This window comes from Catharus ustulatus, chromosome 3 (assembly GCF_009819885.2).
Source record: "Catharus ustulatus isolate bCatUst1 chromosome 3, bCatUst1.pri.v2, whole genome shotgun sequence".
NCBI classification, from domain to species: Eukaryota; Metazoa; Chordata; class Aves; order Passeriformes; family Turdidae; genus Catharus; species Catharus ustulatus.
In genome coordinates this window covers 46,339,129-46,363,381 of record NC_046223.1, presented here as the reverse complement: position 1 = coordinate 46,363,381, position 24,253 = coordinate 46,339,129, and the positions used below count along the sequence as shown (strand labels likewise).

The 24,253-nt window shown below is 38.5% G+C and overlaps 1 protein-coding gene across 2 annotated transcripts in view; it reads right to left on the bottom strand.

The window, feature by feature from the left end:
- TBCE (tubulin folding cofactor E) overlaps positions 1-24,253 on the bottom strand; it is a 51,167-nt gene that overhangs the window by 1,529 nt on the left and 25,385 nt on the right. Inside the window, exons 1-15 of one of the 2 annotated variants that reach the window (XM_033055100.2) lie at positions 23,607-23,653; positions 23,272-23,405; positions 19,592-19,676; positions 13,047-13,235; positions 11,901-11,989; positions 11,136-11,235; positions 9,274-9,376; positions 4,594-4,670; positions 4,260-4,355; positions 3,579-3,643; positions 3,430-3,494; positions 2,818-2,970; positions 1,935-2,088; positions 1,351-1,419; positions 499-558 (exon numbers count right to left, since the gene is read on the bottom strand). In XM_033055100.2, the coding sequence (XP_032910991.1) occupies positions 499-558; positions 1,351-1,419; positions 1,935-2,088; positions 2,818-2,970; positions 3,430-3,494; positions 3,579-3,643; positions 4,260-4,355; positions 4,594-4,670; positions 9,274-9,376; positions 11,136-11,235; positions 11,901-11,989; positions 13,047-13,235; positions 19,592-19,676; positions 23,272-23,371 (1,405 nt within the window). In that variant the 5' untranslated portion in view covers positions 23,372-23,405; positions 23,607-23,653. Of the gene's footprint in view, positions 1-498; positions 559-1,350; positions 1,420-1,934; positions 2,089-2,817; positions 2,971-3,429; positions 3,495-3,578; positions 3,644-4,259; positions 4,356-4,593; positions 4,671-9,273; positions 9,377-11,135; positions 11,236-11,900; positions 11,990-13,046; positions 13,236-19,591; positions 19,677-23,271; positions 23,406-23,606; positions 23,654-24,253 lie in introns of those variants that run through there. The other variant, XM_033055101.2, reaches the window with a different exon arrangement.

Below are 24,253 nucleotides of genomic sequence, written 5' to 3'. Positions count from 1 at the left end.
TAATTTAGAATGGTCTTACTCACTCTAGTCTCATTACAGGTACTAAAACTTCAAAAGACAAATTTGATGGAGGTTAGAACTAGATTTCTAACTTCATGTATTAGATACTAGACCTCAATATCTAGATTTAAACACTATGTGGTTGCCTCTTAAGACTTAATGTTCTGGTTACTTGGTTAACATATCCACCAGATTTCATCCCCATTAATTGGCTTTTAATTGCCTCAGACACATTAATCATGAAACCAGCAGCAGAGGTCATAAAACAAGCATCAACTTTCCATCTTCAAACTGGACTAAAAGTAAGTATGAATAGAAATAATTCAAGTAAGAAGAATAATGACTTTTTAAAACAATTTATGCCTTTGTAATTTCTTTATATGACAGAGGAAAAGCTTTCAGGAGATGACAAAGCCAGAGGCAGCTGCCATTATTTAATACAGTTGTTTGAAAACAAGCGATAAAAGAACTGCTTGAACACAAGCCAAGACTTCTTACCTGGTAGTTTTTTCTCCACTGGTTTCTGTTCGGGTTTCTCAGGACACTTAATTGTTAAAGCTTAAGGAAGAAGGGTGAAGCATTAGTGACATAAGCCCTGTTATGGCAGAAGCATAGTCTTTCTGGTCTGTTTTTGTTACAAATTCTGTCCCTTAGCTCAGCCTGATCTCTCAAAAATTAGGAGGTAGCCTGCATCTCAGCAGTTAAGATAGCATTTAGTCATTATCTGAAAAAATAATTAATTAAAATAACCAAATTTTTATTCATCTTTGGTAATTTATTGTAGAAATGACTCCCTAATATACTTAAAGATAGGATTTTTTAGTCAAAATGAGTATTTACCTAAAAATGCTTAATTTCTATTTAATTTTCTTAAAATAACCCGCAGTAGAATGGAAATTGCTTATTGTGTTTAGAACAGGCTTTTGGTCCTCTCATTCTTAGCCTAATTATTTTACAGAGATTAAAAGACTTGTCATTAAAAAAAGGTTTATATTATGTCTAGCCAACAAGATTCCTTGTTCTATTTTGACTTCCACTTCAATGCATTAGAATGTAATGCTTTAAAATCTGAGATGTCTTCTGTAAAGAAGCCACTCACACTACCAGAATGGAGTATCAATAACCTTTGTTCTCCATTAAATCTCAGTTGAGAAAATCATTTGGCTTGGGTTGAGGGGGGAAATGAGAGAGTACACAGAATCAGGTTTCTAGTCAAACTCACTGAGGCAGTTCAGAAAAGCAGAATTAGAAGCTGGAACTTTTTGTTCTCTGTATACACCTAGGAGCCACTAAGCTCATAAAATAGTCTAAATGCAGAAGGAACAATTTTGACCATTTCTGGCCTCTTACTCAGGAGCTGATTTTTCAGAGTCAAAGGCTGTCGTCCCTTCAGTTCTCCTTCTTCAGGTGCTCCATATTCTGTTGGAAGAAAAGTGCATGTAGAACCCTTCAAAGACTAAAACTCAAGACCTAAGACAACTGTGGTGCAGGATTAGGCAGGAGTTCCTTGGCACAGACGTGGTAGCTCCTGTACCATGCTGCAGACAGGAGCCTTGCAGTACTGCAGACAGGAGCCTTGTTCAGCTGCTACAGCATTCAGGACATGGGAGTACTGCTTAACATTCCCACTGCTGAGAGAGCTACTGCCTGCTCAGCAGCAGTGGTGGAGTGCATGCTCACAGGTGCTGGGGTCTCCAAGGCAGGGAGCCCGAGTTCCCGAGGCCACAGTGCCCTGAAGGGTGAAGTTCTGTGCAGCTGCCCCACAGGAGCAAAAGCCCACTGACACACAAGCCCAGCCAATGGTTGGGTTTTCCTAAGGCTGTAGCAGCATGTGGAAAAAGGACCAAGGGGAAGAGAAATTGAAGACAGTCCAAACCAATGCTGCCACAATGCCAGAGGTGAGGGAAATGCTATTGTAGTCTGCTTGTACTTACTAAGACAAAGTGTTGGGTATCTGGGATGGGCAGCAAGAAATTCTTCACTTGGTTTGTTTTTCTCTGGGTTCCAATGCCCACCAGCTTCTAGCCAGTCCTTTCCAAATATTTTGCGATAATCGAGCTCTGCTCCTCTTCTTTCAGCAGGAAGGATCTGTACTGACACAGGAATGGCACATAATATAATTACATAACTTTCCAGAGAATAAAATCTAATCAATGCCACAGACTCCTTGGTCTTACTTGGTGTTCAGTATGTTTTTATGCTACGAAGAATCTTACAAACCATGTCTCCAAATACTGACTGAGCCACATATTCAGTACTTTTTAGAGTCCTTAAGAGTCTTAAAGTCCCTCTGTCTGTGTACTCACTGAGCCATAACTGAATATCTAAGCAAAGATTTTGCTGTATATGATGATGCAAGGATGTTTTCTGTAGCAGTGGATCTGATGCTGCTTCTACTCTCCTTTATGATAATAAACATTTGCTGAAGGTTTGATTTGGTGTGGATTATCATATTTTTCTGTTATGGAAGGCAAATGTTGGTGTTGCTGTCACTGAAACAGATCCCACTATGCTGCTTTTTCTATTTTTTCTTTATTTTTTTAAGAGTATGGGTTTTGTTAACAGTCCTGCAGCTTCAACACAATTCAGGAACTGAGAAAAAAACCACCATTGACCCATCTTGTCCAAGTCCCCACTGAGTTAGCAATGCTCACAAAGAGGGCTCAGTCTTGTAGCCCTACTGACAAGGGGATGGACTAGTTGACACTTTACTTTTTCTGCACCCAAACAATCAATAATCTTAAACTGAAAACAATTCCTCAGGCAATGATTTAAAGTTTTTGCCAGACTCATGCAATTTGTTGAAATATCACATACCTCACAGTTGTTCAAAACCTCCAACTGACTTATCTTGGCAATAATGAGCTGGATCAGGGTCTCTGGGTTCTTCTCTGTGTCCATGAAGGGGTTATTGTTACACTGCAGTGCCCGCAGACTTGGTAGTTTGTCAAGCTCATTGATAGATGACCACTGAAATGGAAGGGAAGAGTCTTTTGTGGAAACATAAAACATAACTTCATTTCAGAACAATACCTGTTAACACTGACTTTTCCTGTACAACAAACATGATTGAAGAAATGATTCTGATCATCAGAATCAAGTACTTGAATCCTGTTCATTCAGCTGAGGAAAGCACTGCACTCCATTTAGTTGAAAACCGAAACAAAACAAGGAATTAGTCAGAATTTTAGATCATTATAATTCTGTGAGAGGAATTATGAGGTAGCTGCCATAACATAAATGTGCTTTAACTGTTAAGAAATGTTTTTACATTCTTAAATCATGCCTCTGTATTGACTAAAGTGTTCAATAGTTACCTCAGAATATTACATATGTAATCAAAGAAAATTTTAAAAAGCAAACTTCAAGTTACTCTTAAAAAAAGATACATTTATTTACAAAATGTGAAACCATCACAGTCTAACCTACCTGTGATATTTTATTGTCATTTATTGCAAGGCGTTTTAGCAAAGGAAACATTTTAGTCTTGCATCCTAGGAAAAGAGTAACAAGAAAACAGTGAAAACTTTAAATAAACAGAATTTTAAAATTATAAATAAATGACTTCTTTTACATACCAAATTCAGCATCAGGAAAGTGTATAGAAGATATCCCAGTGTTTCTAAGTATTAGCTGTTCTAATCTGAAATTTAATGGATACAACGATCACTGTATGTGGCACAGTTAGTTTTTTGCAAAGTAATACAACCTAATTTTTTTTTCTTACTAACGATCTGCAGGCTTTTGATGTGGTGCAGCATCATTGACAAAAGAAAAACAGCCTCACAGACAGTATCCAGATTTCAGCAGTGTCCAGGGAATAAAATTTTCAGTGAGTTAAGTGCAATAATTTCAAGCTTTCAGAATGGCTCCTGAATTTAAAATGTGTGATTTTCTAAAAGATTTTTTAAAAAATAGCTTGTGGCTATTGAAAATCATGGCTGCTGTTTTGGTTTACAGGGAAAGATGGTAATTCTGAAAATTAGCAAAGTGTGGTAAATCACTTTCATTTCATAAGTGTATAATGAAAATATAATAACACACAGCTGAAGAATGTGTTATTATACAACAAAAGCAAGATTATATTAAAACAGCTCAACTAAATAATGCAGTTACTCTCCTCAAGAGGGCAAAATGCCTCTACTTCAAGATCTCATGAATCTTTCATGCAACATCAATACTATCATATTTCAGCCAACAAGGAATATGGAGATGAATATCTAGGACAAAGAATTTCCAGCAAATTTGTTTACAGCTACCTGGGGAGCTCTGCTATTAGATGCAGCTGATTTCCATCCAGTAACTGGTTGTCTGAAAGGTCTAACAACTTCAGGGTCTGCAGGACATTATCAGGCCTGATACATTGGAAAAAACAAACATAAACACAATATTTACTGGGCAATGAAAACACATTTTCCTAAGTATATAATTGCATGCACACAATTGTGCACATTTATAAATATTCTGAAGTACATCAGATGCAGTGAAATTTGCATCAATTATTGTTGTGGTGATGTAAATGTTACAGGAATATAACTTTATGTGCTTTGTGGTACATGAATGGCAAACAACTGACTGACTCATGTTACTCACCTTTCCAAAACTGTAATACTGTTAGAAGAAAGGTACAACTCTTCAAGTACTGGCCATCCTTGAGCACAAAGAAGAACCTAAGAGCAAAACTTTATTTAATATAACAAAAGATAGGAAAAATATTTCAGAAATTGTACTTCATGCATATTTCCTCTGTGGTGTTCAGAACAAGCTATAGCTCCCCAAACCAGAGGAACAATTATTAAAGATTTCCTAGTTTTCCCTTTCTTCCAGATGGTTCTCCTGTGCCTGGATCTACCAGCACAGATGATGTCAAAGGGGTTCTGCAGTCACAGGACTCTAAGTCCCAGGCTTGTGGCCACCCTTGCAGCTGAGACTGGAAACGGAGTGACCTGGAAACTGAGTTAATTTATTCAGTGAGTTGGAATCACCAGGTTTTCTCTATGAAGAGGTGAGGAATTGGCTGTACAAAGTCTATATATTTGCAGAAGTTCCAGAACCAGTTAACATACACATCCCTTCACATCTGACAGAATGTTTTTTAATATCTTAATTTATCAGAGCTTGAAGCCTTTTCTGTCTTGGGACTGTGCCAGCCTATAACCCATAAAAGCCAAGAATTGCATTAATTGAACACATCCTGAAGTTTTCAAGTTGTCTAAAGAAAATAAATAAATTAAGAAAGGGCTACAAATTGAACAAAGACACTTTTGTTTTAGATCTTATGCCTTAAAATTGCATAAAATATATTCTTTTACTTTACACAGTTTTTTCTTCACAAACATTTACAGGAAGTGACAAAACTTTTAAAAATAAACACTTATTACAAGGGCAATATAAATTGCTGGCATAAAATAGTTCTGTATGCCATTGTGAAAGTGTCAAACATGGTGCAGTTTTAGCACATGGAATTTCCATAAGCACTGGAACTGATTGCTTTTCTACAAATTTGTGCCTGTGAGTGGCAAATTATGCTTTTCACTGAGTTTCTTCCCTGGTGTGTATTCTCCATAATCAAAATTAAGTGTGAGCTCATCCTGCTACTCTTTCTCTGATTAGGAAACTTATATTCCCTTTCATTCATCTACATTGCTGTTTTAAGGTAATTAGTAGATAAATTATTTTTAAGCCCCGAACTCTTTCCAAAATGTGAGTATAACTGACAAGGGGACTCAAAGTTTTTGAGATGCAAGAACAGAGACAGATGGATGTGTGTCACAGTCAGCGAAAGCTCATTTTTACAGGAGGATACAAAAGCTACAAGCAGTGGAATTCAGAGATCTGGACTGTCCAGTTCAACAGGTTTTGTGCATAGCTGACCCCTTCTCCTGTAATCATCCCCTCTCCTCGGAACCATTCTCTCTGTGACAGCTGCACAAATCCATCCAGCTGCAGGTCTGGTATATAACTGACTCATAATAGACACCGTGCCAAGGGTAAACACTGAGATCTCCTCAAGAGGCAGCCCAGGATGTGGAGCTCTACTGCTTCACACCCAAAACTATGAACAATCAACCTGCTGCCATATCTGTAATATACAAACACAAACTCAGATACAACAACTTTTCCTGTTCCAAAGCAAGAGCAGGGAACATCTATATTTCATCTCTTTAATCTCACAGTATTTCCCATATCAACAAAATAGACCAAAATAGTTATCCATTGGTGATGAAGAAGCAATGACAAGAAACCTGCGGAGTCAAGAGAAATTAGGTGCATGTTCAGTAACAAAGAGTCCTCCTCAAAAGCCCGGCATTGGGATAGATGGATGAATAAAAGAACTGCACAAACGTGAAGTATCTGAAGATTTTTCAATAGGCTGGCCAAATGACTAGAAAATTGCCAAATGATAGGTCACAACAATTCCAAGAAACTCAAATTCCAAATTTTCAGCTACTGCTTAAAACAGCTTCCTCAGAAACAAAAGTTCACAGATCTGACACAGAACTAATCCTCAGGAAAGACTGGGGCCTCATTGTGGATAGCTGATGGGGAGGTAACAAATACCCAGAGGAAAGCCACTGATGCTCAAAACCAGAAGAACAGAAAATGCAAGAGCTTTTGCAAAAGAAATACAGACGAGAACAAGAAACAATTGTCACCATGTAAGTCCATTATGTTACTGCATCTTTAGTCTGTTTATCCCAGGAAGCAAATATTATAATTGGGAAAGGCACAAAGAAGCTAAACAAGAATAAAAGCCATGAAACAGAGAATAGCTGTCCTCAGTTACTTTCATATAAAACCTTGGGACTTACTAAATGAAATTATCAAGCAGCAATATCAGAACCCAAAAAAGGTTAAATTGATGTTAAATGACATGTATAGCAAAATTTTCAAGCTCGTTCTTAAAACAGTTACATAAATCATAAAACAAAAAAAATCCACAATCATTAATTAGAGGTATATAGTCTTGAGCTCACAAAACCCCACAGTTCCAGATTACTTTCTAAGAAGCTCTTACCATGTGCTTACCCTTCGCCTAGAATTTTCCCCAACTACCTGCTGCTACTTGCTAGTGTCAGAAGCATCATCCTGCACTTCTGTTCTAACCCAGATTTTTCTTTTACCCTGTATAACAGTAGATTATATTATAAATATAAAATCTTAGTTTGGAAACAAGATCACAAATATAACATTATGATTTAAATTCTGAATAAGAAAGAAAGGGTTTGGAGACAATAAATATGAATTCATTACACTCAAACATATTAATTCAATTTCTAAATCAATGGCTTCTAACTTTAAGTTATTTTACAGGACATTTTTCCCCCTTGAAAGCTGTATGTTATATTTTGAGCAATCAATGAACAATTCTACAGTAATAAACTCTTTTACTGATATACTAATAATCTCTGAAGTATTTAGATATATGCAAATCATATACTAATGAAAGAATTATTTTTGAAGACTCATGCTCAAGGCATGTGAATGTGAAGCTATGTATTATTGCATAACAGTTAAGCATGTCTGTGTCCTATGAAAAATACTTCAAAACAGAGGAACAAACTAAAAAAAAAAATCCAAGTGTAACTATCCCATTGCCATATATTCTGACATATAACAGCAAGTAATTTTGAAATGCTGTTCACCATTAAATTGTTTAATTTGAATTAAAACACTCCTAAGACTTTTGCTTATATCCCTATTGGCAATTTAAATGTATTTCTTATTTGCTTGGATTGTATTCATTATTGTTTTCTATTTAAATTTGACTTTTGAAGTAACTCCCATCAGAACTTAAGTAGTGATATTTTCATGTGGTTTGTTCACAGAGGTACTGACTGATGTCAGGTACTTTATTTTTCCCCTTTTGTTTGGCTGCCCTGGAAAACCACTTTGAAGAACAGACTAATGTCTCCTGACTTACAGGGAATGAATTGGAACAAATTTATAAAACGGATTTTGGAACCAAAAATGTCTTTATAGTCAATGACGAATCATCAGCCAAAGCAGAGTTTAAACAAAAAAAAAAAAAGACACAAAAGCTGCATAATTTTAAATTGCTCTAAGCTGGGGCTTTCTCACTGCAATTTAGTTAGCCCTGGAGAACTCTAATCTGCCTGCAGCCATGGCTCCAACCAGCCTTTCAGTCACCCCGTGGAGGGATGAAGGACAGCTGCTGGCAGGTGCCAACATTTTAAACACCACAATGCACAGATTTACTCTGATGAGCACTAGATGACATTTAAAGTGTTTGTAGCCGCTTAATTCTTCCATTCCATTCACTATTCCTATTGCTGCTACTATGGAAGGATTATCAACTGTCCTACCATAAATCCCACAGGCAGTTTTAAGAGCACAGTGAATGGACACCAAACAAAAACACAGCAGTGACCTTCCTCTAGTCCTGCTGCAAGACAAGAGAATGAAGAAGCTTCTTTCTACTCAGGCCCCAGGTTTTTTAAGTGCTCTTTTACTGGATTGGATAGCAGCTGGCAGTCAAAATGTGAAAAGTCACATAATTTTACAATGCAGTACTATAAAATCTGACCCTGAGAAATCCAAATTACAGTTTGGAATTTAGAAGCCAGTACAAGTAACATGACACTGAGATGCACTTCCTAAGCCCCATCTCTGAAAAAAGACTCACTGCTAACTATAGTTGACAATAGGACTTCATTCCTAATAAGATGTCATGCCAGGAGAGAGGCACTTAAATGTGCACGTTTCAGTGCCTGAAACAAGTCAGAACTTGTTTTTCCTCTGCTCTGTGCTGCCAATAACCAGGCATCATGTGGTTCAAGAACCATCCATATGGGCAAAGACACCAATCCAGTCTCCTGCTAATGCAAAAGTGATGCCAAAACAAGAATTTCTCATCATAAGGAAATATTTCCTTTCCATTTGCATTTGTTCTATCACCTGCAGAGAAGTACAGGTAAACAGCTACCAGGAAGCAAAAAGTTTTCACTTAAACTTTGGGACACGAAGCTATATTGCACTCCCACTGCTTTATTTTGATTTGGCAATGTACAGATGTAGATGAAGTAAAATGTTTCTTATTAGACCCCTATGCCAATATTACTTCCTTCATTATGTAGGAAGTATATTAGTTAATATGTAACTAACACAGTTACCCCACAGCACCTTTTCTAAGGATTATTTGATTTCAGTAGAACAATACAGTGCACAAATGTTTATTGCGCTTTCTTTGCCTCAGAAACCTAATGATATTAAGTAAAAAAAAAACCAAAAAACAACAGGAAAGGCTATTACCTCTGTCCATGTTATTTCAGTTTGATTAAGTGCCAGAATCTTCAAATTTGAAAATGCACTGGATGTAAAAGTTGATGTAGATGGAAATCTCATTTTGTTTTCACTGCATAAAAATAATAATTGTTTGCATAATGAATAATCACATTTATTTAAGTCATTAGCTTAGAGTTATACATGAAAGAAAAAGAAATGTACACCCTCCAAAAATTAAAATCACTGCCAAGATGTCACATATTTTCAAATATAATAAAATATATTTCTAGTTATATTCAAACACACTCTTTCCTAATTTACTTTCCTGCTTCAGGAATGCATATTTATTCAAGAATGCATGTTTATTCATCTGTGGCCTCTTTCTCTTGCACTAAGTTTTGAACATAAAAAGAATGATTTTCATTAATATTAAATGAAACAAGTCAGAGCTTGGGCTTAAACTCCTTAGAGTTGACTGACAATGAAAAGCCTACATGATTATCCAGACCCCAGTAAAACAAAAGTATGTAAAATCCACTCTCAATAGTTAAGTATCACTGCAAAGAAGAAAAGATAAAGATTCTCAAATCTGCAGTCTTCAAATCAGTTTTCATTAGCCACCCCAAAAGAAAAGTTTTTAGTTTTTTCCTAAGGCCTAAAAATATCTCAGTGTAGTTTATAGTTACATACTTTTGGTTAAAATTTCCACATAGAGAGCTGGTGGATGGTTAGTCACTTTTATTCTTTTTCCAACATTTGATGCACAAAAAAAAAATCAGTAATTTCTTTCTTAAAGCAAACAGAAGGTCAAGACAATAAAAAATTATTCAGACTATGTCAGTTTGTAGTAGTAAGCATCAAACTCCAGCACCAATCTCAATTTGTTTTCCATATTTTTCACAAATAACTTCTGAAAACCCTTCAGTCTAGAGAACACTTCTCAACAATAAAAAACTGAAAAAAATATTCCAGGTGAATTAAAATCTCTGCACTCTCATGCATACTGGTAATGATAAATCATTATGTGCTCTAGGCAAAGTTAGATTGACAAATAGCACCCAGGTTGCAGACAGCTGTTCAGTGCTAAATACTGAAGAAATTGGAACACCTACAACTACTTAAAAAATACATTTTTGTCACATTAATGATAAGAATAAATAAAAAACAGAGTGATTTAGATTGCTGCTTAATCCATTCACACCAGTAATGGATTCTGGTTACTTCACACCAGAAAATTATTGTGACATGTGCCAATTAGAGTATATAGATGTGTACTAGAAATTTTGAAATTATCTTACGAATTTTCTTGTTTTGATAGAACTGGAATTTTATTTAACAGCATCCTCCTTCATTTTCCAATGTCATCATTGTACAAGAGATTTTTTCCCCTAGATCTTTTACCATGTCTTACCAATTTCTTATCAGCATCATTTGAGGACAGAAATAGACTAGGGTTTGTGATAATTAAGGTTTGGTTAAAGAATTATGGATACTTAAGCTTAGTGTCAAGACATGGTTGATTAAACAAAAGTGGGCTCCTAACTGCAGACCTGCCTGAGCAGCCTGAATGTATGAAGAATAATAAAAAACAAAGATCAAGCCTTAAAACTTTGAAGAAAATGTTCTCTAGAACTTAATTTTACCCAGAAGCTGAACTTCTAGGGTTCTGGTCCTTTCTTGAATACAGATGCCAGAAAAATATAGCCAACACTATAGCCCACAGTTTAAGCAGTTGCATAAGAACAAAATTTAAAAACCAAAAAAGTATTAAAAAATTTAGCTCCCATTAGAATGAGCTGTATCCAATTACATTTAGAAGCTGAATCCTGAGCCTCTTGGTTTTTATTCCTACCCCAAAGGAAGAGAAACCCAAATATGAATATTTATACCTGACATTAAGTGTTTCCAGATTTTTAACTTGAGAAGCAATAGCTATTATTGTCTCCCAAGATGATATCAGATTTTTTGATAGGTTTATATGCCTCATATCTGAAATTTCTTGTTAAGAAAAATGAACTTATCTCAAAACTGAACTTTCTTTTTTCAGAATCAGAATTAGGGTTTCGTTTTGAATCAAAGAGAAATAGATTACACTAAGGGACGTTGCTGCTCAGTTACAGCAAATTTTATTTTGATTTGTGGTATGGAAATGGCTTATACTTTTATCAAAAGAGCTTAATTATACAAATCCTCAAATGGATTATTTTCTTCAATTCTTGGAAAGTTCTTTTAAATTAGCAAATAATAACTGCTTTGTAGTTTTGTAACATTGCCACTACATGCAGTGTACTAAACACATTATTCTTTTATATATTGGAAACCTCTGGTGTCTACAGAACATATCAGTGCTATAGGATTATCTATTCTAGGGAATTTTTACAAAAACCATTGCTGGAGCCTTCTGAAACTGCAGACACAGTAACAACCTATGACTATATTTCTATCTTTACACACAATTTGCATTTCCTCTCAAAAATTGTAGGCGTCTGGCTTTTAAACTTTCTAACATTGCATTAAACTTTAAAATATAAACTTCAGTTTCAATTTCTTTTTAAATAAAAGGATACAAGTATCATTCATTGATGTGAACACTTAGAATGCTAAAGTATGTACTTTATTTGTGGCATCATGCAATATAGCAAAAAAAAGGATACTGGCACATGTTCTGCTGATTTCCTCTTCCTGACCAGCATGGCTCACTGCACACTCACGCACTGAGATATCCACCAGTTTGTTCAGCTGTCTACATGAGAAAGAACACTCTGTTAGGTAATCTTCAAACAGAAATAGGTATGTTACATAAATGCCTGTTTTTTACAACTACATAACATCCCTTTCATGTGTATCTCTCCTTTGGAATTAGCAGTGTGCAGATTACTACGCTGCAGTGTCATTTGCACTCGAAAACAGACACATCTCTGTGTTTTGCCTTTACATCACTACTACAAAATAAGTCTGGTTGAACCACAGTTCTCACACCCTGCAAAAAACCTCATCCAACTGAAATAAAGAGTGGTAAAACAGATTAAATATAGCTGTGCAAATTGGAATTTAATTAGAGTTAAAAAGGTTTCTTGCAACATGTTTTGCAAGAGGTTCAAAGTTATTTGGGCATTCTTTGTATCACTTATCAAAAGTATTTTTGACTGCTTTGTATGCTCTGGGAGACAAGGGGAACAGTTGTGGAATATCAGCTCAGAAGGAGACTGCCACCTACTGAACTAATACGTCTCTACTGCTGGAGGCCATTAGAACTGCAATTTAAGTTAGAACTGCGCATCATTAAGTTACTTCCTTTCTTACCCTTCCAGGTACATGAACATGACATGAACTGACTGAAAAACCTCTTCACTAGCAGTACAGTGGCTTTCTGCCTTCCCTCTCTTGGTTACAAAGTCATTTGTGATATGAGTCAACAAAGACTAAAAAACACTGTACAATATTAAGAAAACATTAAAATACATCTATTTTAAAAAGACCATGCATGTGTGTGATGAATGCCAATATCATTATAATTTATCTCTCATTTCTCACCAGATATCATCATCTGCTACTTTATGAAACCTGAATGAGGATTTTAGCACTCAAACATTACATAATTCCAGTTCCTATTTCTAAAACCTGTAAATTATGAACCTACAATCAGAAGACGTCTTGTCTATTCCACCATAGTGCAGTCTGGCTTGCTTTTAGACACAGAACAATTTTATATGCATGGTAGTCACTTCCTTACAGTTGAAATACTACTTGACTGATCAATCACTAATAATGTGTCTTAGATTTTCATATGTTACACTTGCCTTTGCTGTTCTGCCACAGAATCCATGCCAACAAATTCCACAGTCTTCGTTCCAAATACTACTGTATTTCCTGTCCCATACTGAACATCTTGCTTATCATTCAATCCATACCGATCCTTCACTGCAGTAAGAAAATCTACTCCAAAATTTGCTTTGTTTGGCCGGATGAACGACCCTCCTTTAGGATGCCTAGAATAGAACAGCCAGGAAAAGATGAAATAGAAAAAGTTACCATAACAATGACTGACTAATCTTTAAACAAAAGTACTGAGAACCAAAGCAGTCAAAAGGCAATTCTGCTGGCTAATCGTAAACATCACTGTTCCCAGGGAGCCAGATGAGACTTTCAAAATATCTTTGATAGTACTTGATAGAAGTTCACATAGTCAGATACCATGAGAACTGGAGCACCATCTCCCCAAAATGTACTTACACATCAAAATTACAGTATCAGTGCCATTATTAAAAATTCCTGCTCTGTTACTTCCAAACTCATTATGAACTCAGGTTCTCCAGAAAAAGAAGTTTCTACCTAAACCTGAAAAAGAAGTTTCTACCTAGGGATAGATTACCTAAATCATACCGTAAATGTGCTTGGAGTTTTACCAAAGCCTTAGGAATACTCAGAATAGTGATTGCTACATTGTATTTGACTTGCATAGCTCACTAGTAATTCTATCACACAAATGACACAACATCCAAATTGTAGCACTCAGAACTCTTATACAAACACAAACTTTCAAAAATTTTGATACCAACTTGGTAACAATTTTGAATATTCAACAGAAATATCCAACTAATAATACATGTTCAACACAGACCTATGAAGTTTCTTGTTCTGTTTTGAGCACTGAAAAAACTTTTTTGCATGCTGTTTCTTGCCATGCAATTGCTTTGACATTTTCTATCAAAGTTAGTGAGGAAACACAGTTTCAGGGAAGAACTAGAAGAGACAAGTTGTGAGAATGGTATCCCAAAGCAGATGAAGATCTGATAGGAGCATCAGCCAGAAAACACCAGGAAGAAAATTGGTAGCTATGAATATCTGTCTGCCATCAAGCTGAGAAGACAATAGGCTTTGGTAGGAAAGTGCCCAGGAGGAAGACACCACTTATGTAAATACAACTTTTCAAAACAGCATGTACGCATCAAGTGGCTAATTAGCAAAACATAATATAAATCATCAATGCTGCAAGTTCAAAATTCTCGTAGAAAAAAACAGTAACTAAAGGTCCCAAATCCTATGGACCTATTACTAGTAGGTGGAATAGCTTGGGAACCATGTATTCACATTTTTGTTAAAAAATCAGTGCTGGAAATTTCCTGTGCCAATTTCATGCATTAACATTTCTACTCTCATATCCTAAAGAAGGACCTAGGTAGAAACTTATATTATTTATTTTCAAAATATTTTCAGTCTAGGTTTGTAATGACTAAGTTTAGAGTGCAATGATTACAAAAAGAAGCAGAAAGGCAAACTTCTTTAGAACGTAAATCTGCTTAGAACTTTTCATGTTTGATAGGCATTTTCAATACATTTATAATCCAGTAACCTTCTCTTAAGTAAATTCTTCCATTCCTTTGAAATTCTTCATAACTTGCAAACACCTGACTGATTTAAATATTGAACTTCCTCAAATGTAAAAATGATGTGATTCTTTCTTAATACCTCTACTTAAAACAGTAAATTACCTTTTTACAACCTGAACTAGAACATCTCTTGCCTGCAAATACATCACTTCTGTATTTAATTAAGTCAAACAGCTTCATAGATGGCAGATAGTACAGGATTCCCCTTGGGGCTCTAAGAAAAAAATCCATGTACTCCTATCTGTAATTCACACTAGGTCCTGCTGTAAGTTTATTCTGACAACAACTCTGTCCAATTTCCTATCACCATGATTTTATCATCACCATCCCTCTACACTCAAGAGTCCTGCTCTCCTCAACTCTCTCATCAGAGCTAATCTAGAACCTCACACCTGCATTCCTCCTGTCACGCCATTTATCCCTACCATAGCCAAGACCTTTGGGTCTCTCCATCACCATGTCCATTCCTAAGCCCATTTCTGTGCTGTCAGGTCATCATTTCTATTGGTGTCTCCTTCCTCATTTTTTGTGCAGGAACCAGTTCTATCCTTAGGGGGAAAAAAAATTAGAAACCTAGCTACCTTGTCATTTAAAGCTACAGGAAAATTTTAGTGCATTTATCTCTCAAGACCCTTCTCTTTTTGGCCTGATCACAGGAACATAGGTTTTCTCTCTCCTGTTGCTATCACTTCCCATTACTCTGCACGCTATTGTAAGTTGCCTAATGTGTATTTAAATCCATTCCACAGCCTAAGTTTCTTTTTCAGTCTATTTATCTGATCTATTTTTTTAGGAACTGTCACAAAGAACAGGAAAGGAAACTGCAATAGGAACCAATTTTCAGTCAAAATTATTGTGCATTCAAGGAGAGAAGTCACTGTAACTCATTTTCCCTAAAACACACTGCCTGTATTAAATTTCACATTAGGATATATGAACTGTACAAGCTGTATGTACATATGAAACAAACAATGTACAGCACCTGGACTAATGCAAAAATGCACCTATTAGCCATCAGCCTCCATAACTGGGAACTAAACAGAAAAATCCTACTCCAAAGAGTCATCCAACATGCATATTATGAGATGGAAGAACTTAAGGATTACTGATCAACCTGACTTAAACTGAGCACTCAGAAGTCTGAGAACAGGGATTTTGTTCTCATGCATGCAAACAGTTTGCAGCCAGAACAAAACACTCTGTGGAAACAGAGTGGTAGAAGATATGACCCAATTCTCTTAAGCAGAAAATGTGGAATATGCTCAAGTGGGCAAACAGTTGGCTCTAGTTAATATTGACACTTCCTACTGACTTTTAAAATAGAGAGGTTGACCCCAATCTCAGAAGTCATCTTGTAGGACACTTCCTATTCATGATTCAGTAGCCTGAAGCATACAACCCATCTGTTGGCATGCCCAGGGAACTTTGAAGATATTCATTAAAATTTAGATTAGCTGTCAGCTTCCACTGAATCAGGAGGAAGTTTGGCATCATTCTTTGGTAATGTAAAACAAAGTCATAGCACTGCTCATCATTACAGGTACATGATGGCTCTTCATATGCTAGGGAAATATCACACACACACTTCTCAGTACTGAAGAAAAATGCAGGAGTACATAAATCATAATAGCTATACCACACTTGAGCTGTCTGACTGCAGAAGCTTCTGAGCCACAGAGATATCAGCTTTATGAGCCTAGGCAGTAAACATGGATCAAAGGGCTTCTTTGCCCAGTACCGTCTGTTTGCAATGATCAACTCCAGGCAATTACCATCATGACTGGATCAAATGCACTACAGGGCTCATAACTTGTCATAAACTGGTGCTGTTTGAATCTGTGCATGTCTTTTCTAGGCAGGCTCTGAACAGATCTCTTCCTTCTAAGGAAAGGTGTTCAACAGACAAAACTGCTATTAGAAGAATCTATGCACTGCAGTAAAGAAAATCCTTCAAGTTTTAGAACAGAAACAATGCTTATAAATGACACCTAACACTAACCTGCCATGGTGTATCAAATTCCTGACTGAACAGCAGAAGATCTGCAAACAGGAGCAAGTACTTCAAGTTCTTGAAAGTTTACCTTAGTTAAACAGACACGAAACTTGACTCTGAGCTTTCAAAAAGCAAGGAAAGACAGACAGACATCTGCAGTTTCAGATGCTATCTTGGGGTTCTGCTGGTGCACACGACATATTTGAGCAGTGGGTAGGGACAACCTTTTGTTTCAGCACAGTTCTATTGGCAGCAATGAACTTGAGTTTCTGATGGACAAAACTTCTTAACTGAAACCTCAGGAATGTCAAGAATGTTTTCTACCTTTGCAAAATGGAAATAATTTTAATAATTCCTGGAAGTGAATCTGTCACCCTTGAAGGAAAAATAGTCTAATTTAATATAAACAGATCTTTAATGGAGCAGATCATCTTGAATGCCATCATGCCACAAGTATAGGACAATCAGGGGAGAAGGGTGTGCTTGTAACCCACATTTCCCAGGGGAACACACACATACAAATGTGTGAGTGGGTCTATGGGACAAGAACCTATTGGAAAGTGCACTCATGTTACAAAAGCTGTATACAAATTTTAGCACTATTTTAAGGCTTGATTACTCCTCATTTCTCTTGAAGGACTGCAGAACACAAAGTACATAACACACTACTGCATCTAACAGCTAAAATAGTAGCTTACTCAGTTATTAAGAAACAAGATCCTATTATCAGAAGAAAACCAAACACAAAAGCACCACTCGATTGTGCATTGCCATTTCTAGCTGATACAAAGTTGATGAACATGCTCATGATGTCAGCATAATTTGAAGTACGGCTGTTTTGGTCCTTGGTATTCATAGTCTTAAGAAATTCAATTATCACCACATAATATATGACCTAGATAAATGCACTGCCATGAAACATAAAAGTTTAGGTCATATTTTCAAAAATCTTACTATAGAGATCGCACAGAACTGTAGGCAGACCTACTGTTTCAAGTAAGGACTAGAAAGAAGATTCTGTGGTAATGAGAAACTCAAAATCAGTTTTATTTTCCTCTCATGATTTAATTTTCAAATGTCACTCTGAAAGATGTATTTTTTAAAGCAGTTATTTTTAAAATTGCCTTAAAAACAATTTCAAAATGTACTTTCATTGCATTTGTTTACAGTACAAGCTACTTGATCAGCTGCTTCTGCTTATCAGAACTCAAGGAGTAAGCAAAGTAGGCAAAGGATACTCATGATAAGGTGTAAGGGGAAAAATACAACTGGTTTTTTTCTGATGTGTATATTCATCTGCAAAGAAACATTATTCCCTCCTGATCAGTAGCAGAAGTGATGTTTTAAGTTGTGAGATGGTTTTATGTTTTAGCATTATTTTGCTAAAATAAGGTAACTATTTTTTACTTTTTTTTTTTGCCTACATTTTCTCAGTTGGTACAAGAACTACAAACATGTCTGCACACAAGAAGTGATGTCTGTGTTTCTTGGTAGACCTGCTGGAACTATGTATTCGCTTAGACTCCAGCAGGACCTCTTCTGATAGGAAAATAGCAGAGTACAAAGAACAGGTATTGAAAGAACATGTTTAAAGACCACAACATTTATATTTGTAATGAGTATTGAGCTTCACTCAAAACATTGATTTTTACATCAAAAATTAAGATTACTGTCTGAGATCTCATCTCCTGGAAGCACACTAATGGCCACTAAAAACCCAAGAGTCTATACACATATATATAAATATCACATACACACAAATGTAAAACAGTCAAGCTTCTGAAAAACATTCATGAAATGTTCAATTGCTTTTTCTCTCCACAGAGATTTGAAATGGTTAGCCAATTATTTCTATTTTTTTCTTCTACAGCAGAACATAGCTTCAACTTGGAAACTATTCCAATTAAATTCAAAGCATTTAGGAAGCAATTTCCACTAATATATTAATTTAAAAGACATGGTTGCTCTAACACCATCATTTCCAATTCTTCAGCTGAAACAAAAAATCCAGCAATGTTGAATTTTTGTCTTGTATTAAGTGTGTTTAGCCTCCTCAAGCCCTGTTCTATTATTATTTGATACAAGAAAAAAATATCCAGTCCTTACAGGTGGGTGATTTCTTCTTTAACTATTTTTCTGAAGAATAGATTTTGTTCTCTCATCTTTCACCACTTCTATGCTCACAAACTGCTAGTGAGCTAGCAGTCTATAATATTTAACAGCTATTGATGAGTTTCTTCTATTAATTCATCCAGTTACTATTTAACTTACAAACTTTTCACTGTTGCATGTGTCCTGACATAGAAATCAACAACTTGCTAACAGCCATCATCCTAGAGTCCTGTATTCCTCAATTTCAAACGTGTTAAGTGCTCATATCTTAACAATCTTTCACTTAAAAGAAATGCATGCATATATTTAAAAACACCACACAGCTGCACTATGTTCTGCACATACTAATTCAAATGAATATATGTAACAATTCTTTAGTGATACAAATATAACCCAAATCATTACCAGAAACTTGGTATTTTCCCTTAACAAGATACATGCAAGTCACCTTAAATTCAAATATAAACTGTATTTGAGTCACATAATATGGACCAATAGTTCAGAATTACCTAATAAAGGTCCCTAGGAAATATTGATTTCCTAACTAAAGTAAAACGTCTAAAACCTACTAACAGTAATAATAATAACACCCAAAAGTCTCATTTTATAACATATCTCTGAAAACGTGACTTGCATTTTCAAAGTATTTACTATACTCTAGTACCTGTAACTGGATAAATATCAGTGCAAGAGCCTCTATGGATTACCTAGTCAGAGCACTCAGAATTATGATCTTTTTAGTATTGGCCAACTGATAACAGAAGGGTTTGCCTTAAAAATTGCCAAAAGGCCTTTTCCCATGACCATCTCATATGACCATATGACATGCCAATGCTGTGAATCAACTCACCTGCACTTAAAATACTGTGTTCCTTCATAGCTGCCATCATGCTTTCCCCTCTGAGGATCATCCCATTCCACGCCCAGCCAAATTCCTGAAAAAAAATGGTTGATACTTTTCCAAATTTATGGCATCATATCCAGAGAAATCACAGCCAGAAGGAAACACTGCCATCTCTCAAAGCAGGAGATTATCACCAGCACAGTATTTTCACGATTATAAGCCGCACCTGATTATAAGATGCACAGTTACAATACAGAGTGTGATAAAAGGTATCTGTTCTATCACCATCTGTTGAGGGTGGGGGCAGTGATCCTTATCTCCACGGCAGATATTCTGCTAATGGCCCATCCATTGAAACTAGGCAGGGCATTGTTCTTTATCTTTTCACAACCCATCCTTCCTCCAGTGAGTCATTTTCTGCTAATGGCCCATTGAGTCCCACTGTGGGACTGATAAAATTACTGCATCCCATTGGAAGTTGCTCCAGCCAGAGGGAAGAGCCCAACACTTCTTACCAAAATAAAAACAGAGGTTTTGGGACACTAAGGGAGCCCCTTTCTCCACTGGACTCCAGAGGAAAACCGGGTTTCTCCACATCATCACTGGGCCTCCAGAGGGAAACTGCACCTTCTACAGGAGCACTGCTCCAACTGAATCACATCTGTCACTGCAGGAGAATGCAGCCATCATTTAATGGGACTGCTACCAACACCCTGCCTGACGGGGTGTCAGGTTGTACTCTGACTTTGTCAGGGTTTGGAGTTTGTTTCTTTGTAGTACTGTATTTCTATTTTAATTTCCCTAGTAAAAAACTGTTATTCCTAATTCCCATATCTTTGTCTGAAAGCCTCTTGATTTCAACATTATAATAATTTGGAGGGAGGGGGTTTACACTCTCCATTTCAAAGAGAGGCTCCTGCCTTTCTCAGCAGACACCTGTCCTCCAAACTAAAACAGCAACTTTTCGTTCTTTGTCCGGATATAAGCCGCACCTGATTACAAGCTGCACTTTGGGTTCGGACCAAAATTTTAATCAAAAAGGTGCAGCTTATAATCGTGAAATTACTGTAATTTTTAACCTAGCCAGACCTTGAAAATTTCCAAGGAGAGAAAGATTCCAACATCTGGTGAGTATATTCCAATGCTGCATTGTAATGTAGCAATGTAATGGAAAAGGTTTTCCTGCTGTACCATTATCCTTTACTGTATAACCTAATACTTGCAAGAAGAGTTAGGCTCTGCCATCAGTGTAACCACCTGTCAAACAGCTGCAGGAAGCCATTGGATATCACTTTTTCTTCTCTTCACCACATTAACCAACCCCAGATCACTCAACCTCTACACATGTGTATGGTCTGTGCCCTTAACCACCCTGGCAGTCCTCCAAGACTCCTCAAGAGAGATCTTTGAGATGCTCTCAAGTTTATCTGCATCCCTCTTGAACTGCAATGGTTCCACACCACACACATTACTCCAAGTGTAACCCTATCAAGAATCCCCTCTCCCAGAAGGGATAACAGCTTCCTTTAACTTCCAGGCCATGCTCATCACTCACTCAAAGGTAACCCAGTACAACATGTATCTTTGCTTCTTATAGGAGATCACTCATATTCATACAGTAGTCAACTCCCAAGCCCTTTACAACAGACTCTGAGAGTTGCTAGTACTTCCTAGTCCATACTACCTGTGGAAATTTATCCTTCCTGAATCTCTTGGGTTCAAACCTAAAGTTCATAAAGCTTGATCTGGATTGCAATTCTATCTTGTATCACAGCAGCCATTCGAGGGTGAAGCCTGTTCATCACCCAAGTAACCGATGAATAAGTGAAACAATACACAAACCAACATTTACTTTTGTAGTACTCACTCACTACCAGATATCAAGGCATTAATTACTTTCTCATTTGACAGCTTTCACTTAACAGTCCATTCACCTACCTTGTGTTTCTTCAGCTTCCAAATAAGATTTCATATGGAGACATTATACAAAGACTTACTGAAGTCAAGGAATACTGACTTGTTCTCCCTTTATCCACATTCACAGTCATATCATCATATTAAGTAGTTACTTTTTATTTACAAGTGCCAAATACTTCCAACTACCATCTTGTCCTTCACAGGCTTGGAAATGGATTCCAAGGAAACTGCTACATGATCTTTCCAGATAGAAGTGAGGCTAATGAGTCTACAGTTCCTAGCCATTCTTCTTGCCTCTTCTAGTACTGTATGTAAGGCTAGTCTTCCAAGCATCAGGAATCTTCCCATAAATTTGAACATCTATAGTGAGTTGACCCAGGCTAGACACCACGTGCCCACCTAACTCAGCTGAACAGGGGAGAAAAAATACAACAAAAGGCTCATGAGTTGAGATTAGAACAGGGGGAGATCACCCACTGGTTACTTTCATGGGCAAAACAGGCTTGGTTTGGGGAAAGTAATTGGATTTATTAGCAATCAAAATTAGAGTAGAATAATGAGAAGTAAACCAAATCTTTTAAATACCCCCATGTCAGCTCCCCCTCCTTCCTGGGCTCTATCTCCTCCCCACAAGAGATACAGGGAGATGGAGAATGGGGCTTAAAGTCAGTTCATCACACCTTACTTCTGCTGCTTCCTCCTCAAACAGGGGAGCCCTTACCCTGTTCCAGTGCAGGTTTCCTCCCATAGAAGACAGTCATCCATGGACTGGTCCAACATAAGTCCTCCCTATGGGCTACAGTATGCTTCCTTTGGAACTGCTCCAGTGTGGAACTCTCTTTTCATGGGGTGTAGTCCTTCAGGAAAAGGATACTTCAGTGTGAGTCTCCCACAGGGTCACAAGATCTACCCAGAAGCCCACTCCAGCAAGGCTCTTCTCTCCACAGGCTCTCAGGTCTACCAGGAGCCTGCTCTGGTGCGGGCTTGCCCCAGGGTCACACACACGCCTGTCTGCGTCTTGTGCATGGGCAGTAGGTGGATCTCTGAATCCCTGCTGACCCTCATGGGTGCCAGGAAACAGCCTGTCTCCATAGGTCTGCAGGGGAACTCTTCTCTGGAGTGTGGAGCCCCTCTCTGCCCTCCTTCTTCACTGACCTTTCTGTCTGTAGGGCTGTCCATCTCACGTATTCTTACCCAGCTCTTCTCAGGCCACACCTACTTTTGTGCAAAGAGTCTCCTTTCCTTCCCCTTCTTAAAGACGGTTTCACTGAGGTGCAACTAGCATTGCTGAGAGGCTCAGTCCCGGCCAGTAATGGGTCTGCCCTGGAGCTGGCTGGCATCAGCTCTGTTGGACATGGAGAAAGCTTCTGGCAGCTTCTCACAGACGCTTCACCCGTAGCCTCTGTCACTATCAGAACCTTGTCACACAAACCCAACACCATATTGTCAAAGGAGCACCTGGTCTGCTGATATACTGCCTCTTGCCTTCCCTGACTAAGCCAGCACAGAGATCAGGGAAAAGATGCAGAGCTCTTCTTACACTTCTTTTGACAACTCCGACTTTTTAAAAAACCCACTAACTCACACAGATTAGAAGTCGTCATATTTACACATGAACAGTGAGGATAAATCAAACTTTAAATTGCCTCGTTCTACTTGACAATGTTGGGTTGGTTTTGTTCTTTGTTTTTTTTTTTTTTAATTAAGAAGAACACGAGTATCTCGACAACAGCCATAAAATGTGAAATTATTCCTTTTGTGGCGCTTACCTGCAGTTTGAGCCACGCTGCCCACATAGCGCACAGTCCCGTAGTCGGTGCCACAGGAGACCCGCCGCCCCAGCGCATCGGGAGGCACCCCAGCAGCCATCCCGGGACAGCAGGACTCCGGGCTTCTCCCGCACCTGCAGGGACACGAGAAACGCCCTTAACACCCGCGCAAGCCGCTGCTCTCACAGCACCCCTGCCTTGAGCTGCTCTTTTGTCTCCCGGCTGCACGCCGGACTCGCTCCCGGCGCTACCCCGTGCCGCTCGCACACGCCGAGCCGCTCCCCGCTCCCGCAGCAGCCCCGGCCCCCACACGCGCGAGGCCGCAGCTCACGCACCGGCGGGGCCGCTCCGCTACGGCACTTCCGCCCTGCGCCGCGCGGCACCCGCCGCCCCGCCCCGCCCCGGCCCCTGGAGCGCTCCGATTGGCCGCGAGCCCCGGGGCAGCCCTGCCTTGGCCCGCTATTGGCCCACTCCGCCTTCTACCCGGCTCAAGTCTCCGCCTTCAGGGGCAAATCGGCCCGGGGCGTCGCCGCCGTGGAGCTTTCTGGGTAATGCAGTTCATCGAGGTGGCCCCACCGAGAGTGCTTGGCACCCCCGGGACTACAGCTCCCAGAATGCCGCGGGGCGATAGGCCGGCACTCTGATGGGAAAAGCCGGGTCCGCGGGGCGGTGGCGAGGTGTCCGGCCCGTCCCCGGGAATTGCGCCTCTCTGGGAGCAGCCGCAATCTTGCGGCGGGATGTGAGGAGAGAGGAAGGATGGCGCGGGGAAGCGCTGCCGTGTTGTGAAGCGGCGTGCGGTGGGCAAAGCGCTGAGGCACCGCTGAACCGACAGCGAGCGAAAGATGAGTCCGTAAATCAAGCGCTCTCACGGGAGCAGCGGCTGAAGGAGCAGCAGAGCTCCCCCGCGCCAGGAAAACTCCTAAATAGCTGGATTGCCCTGTACGCCGCGACAGTTGTTGCTGCACTTATTTCAACTTTCAGT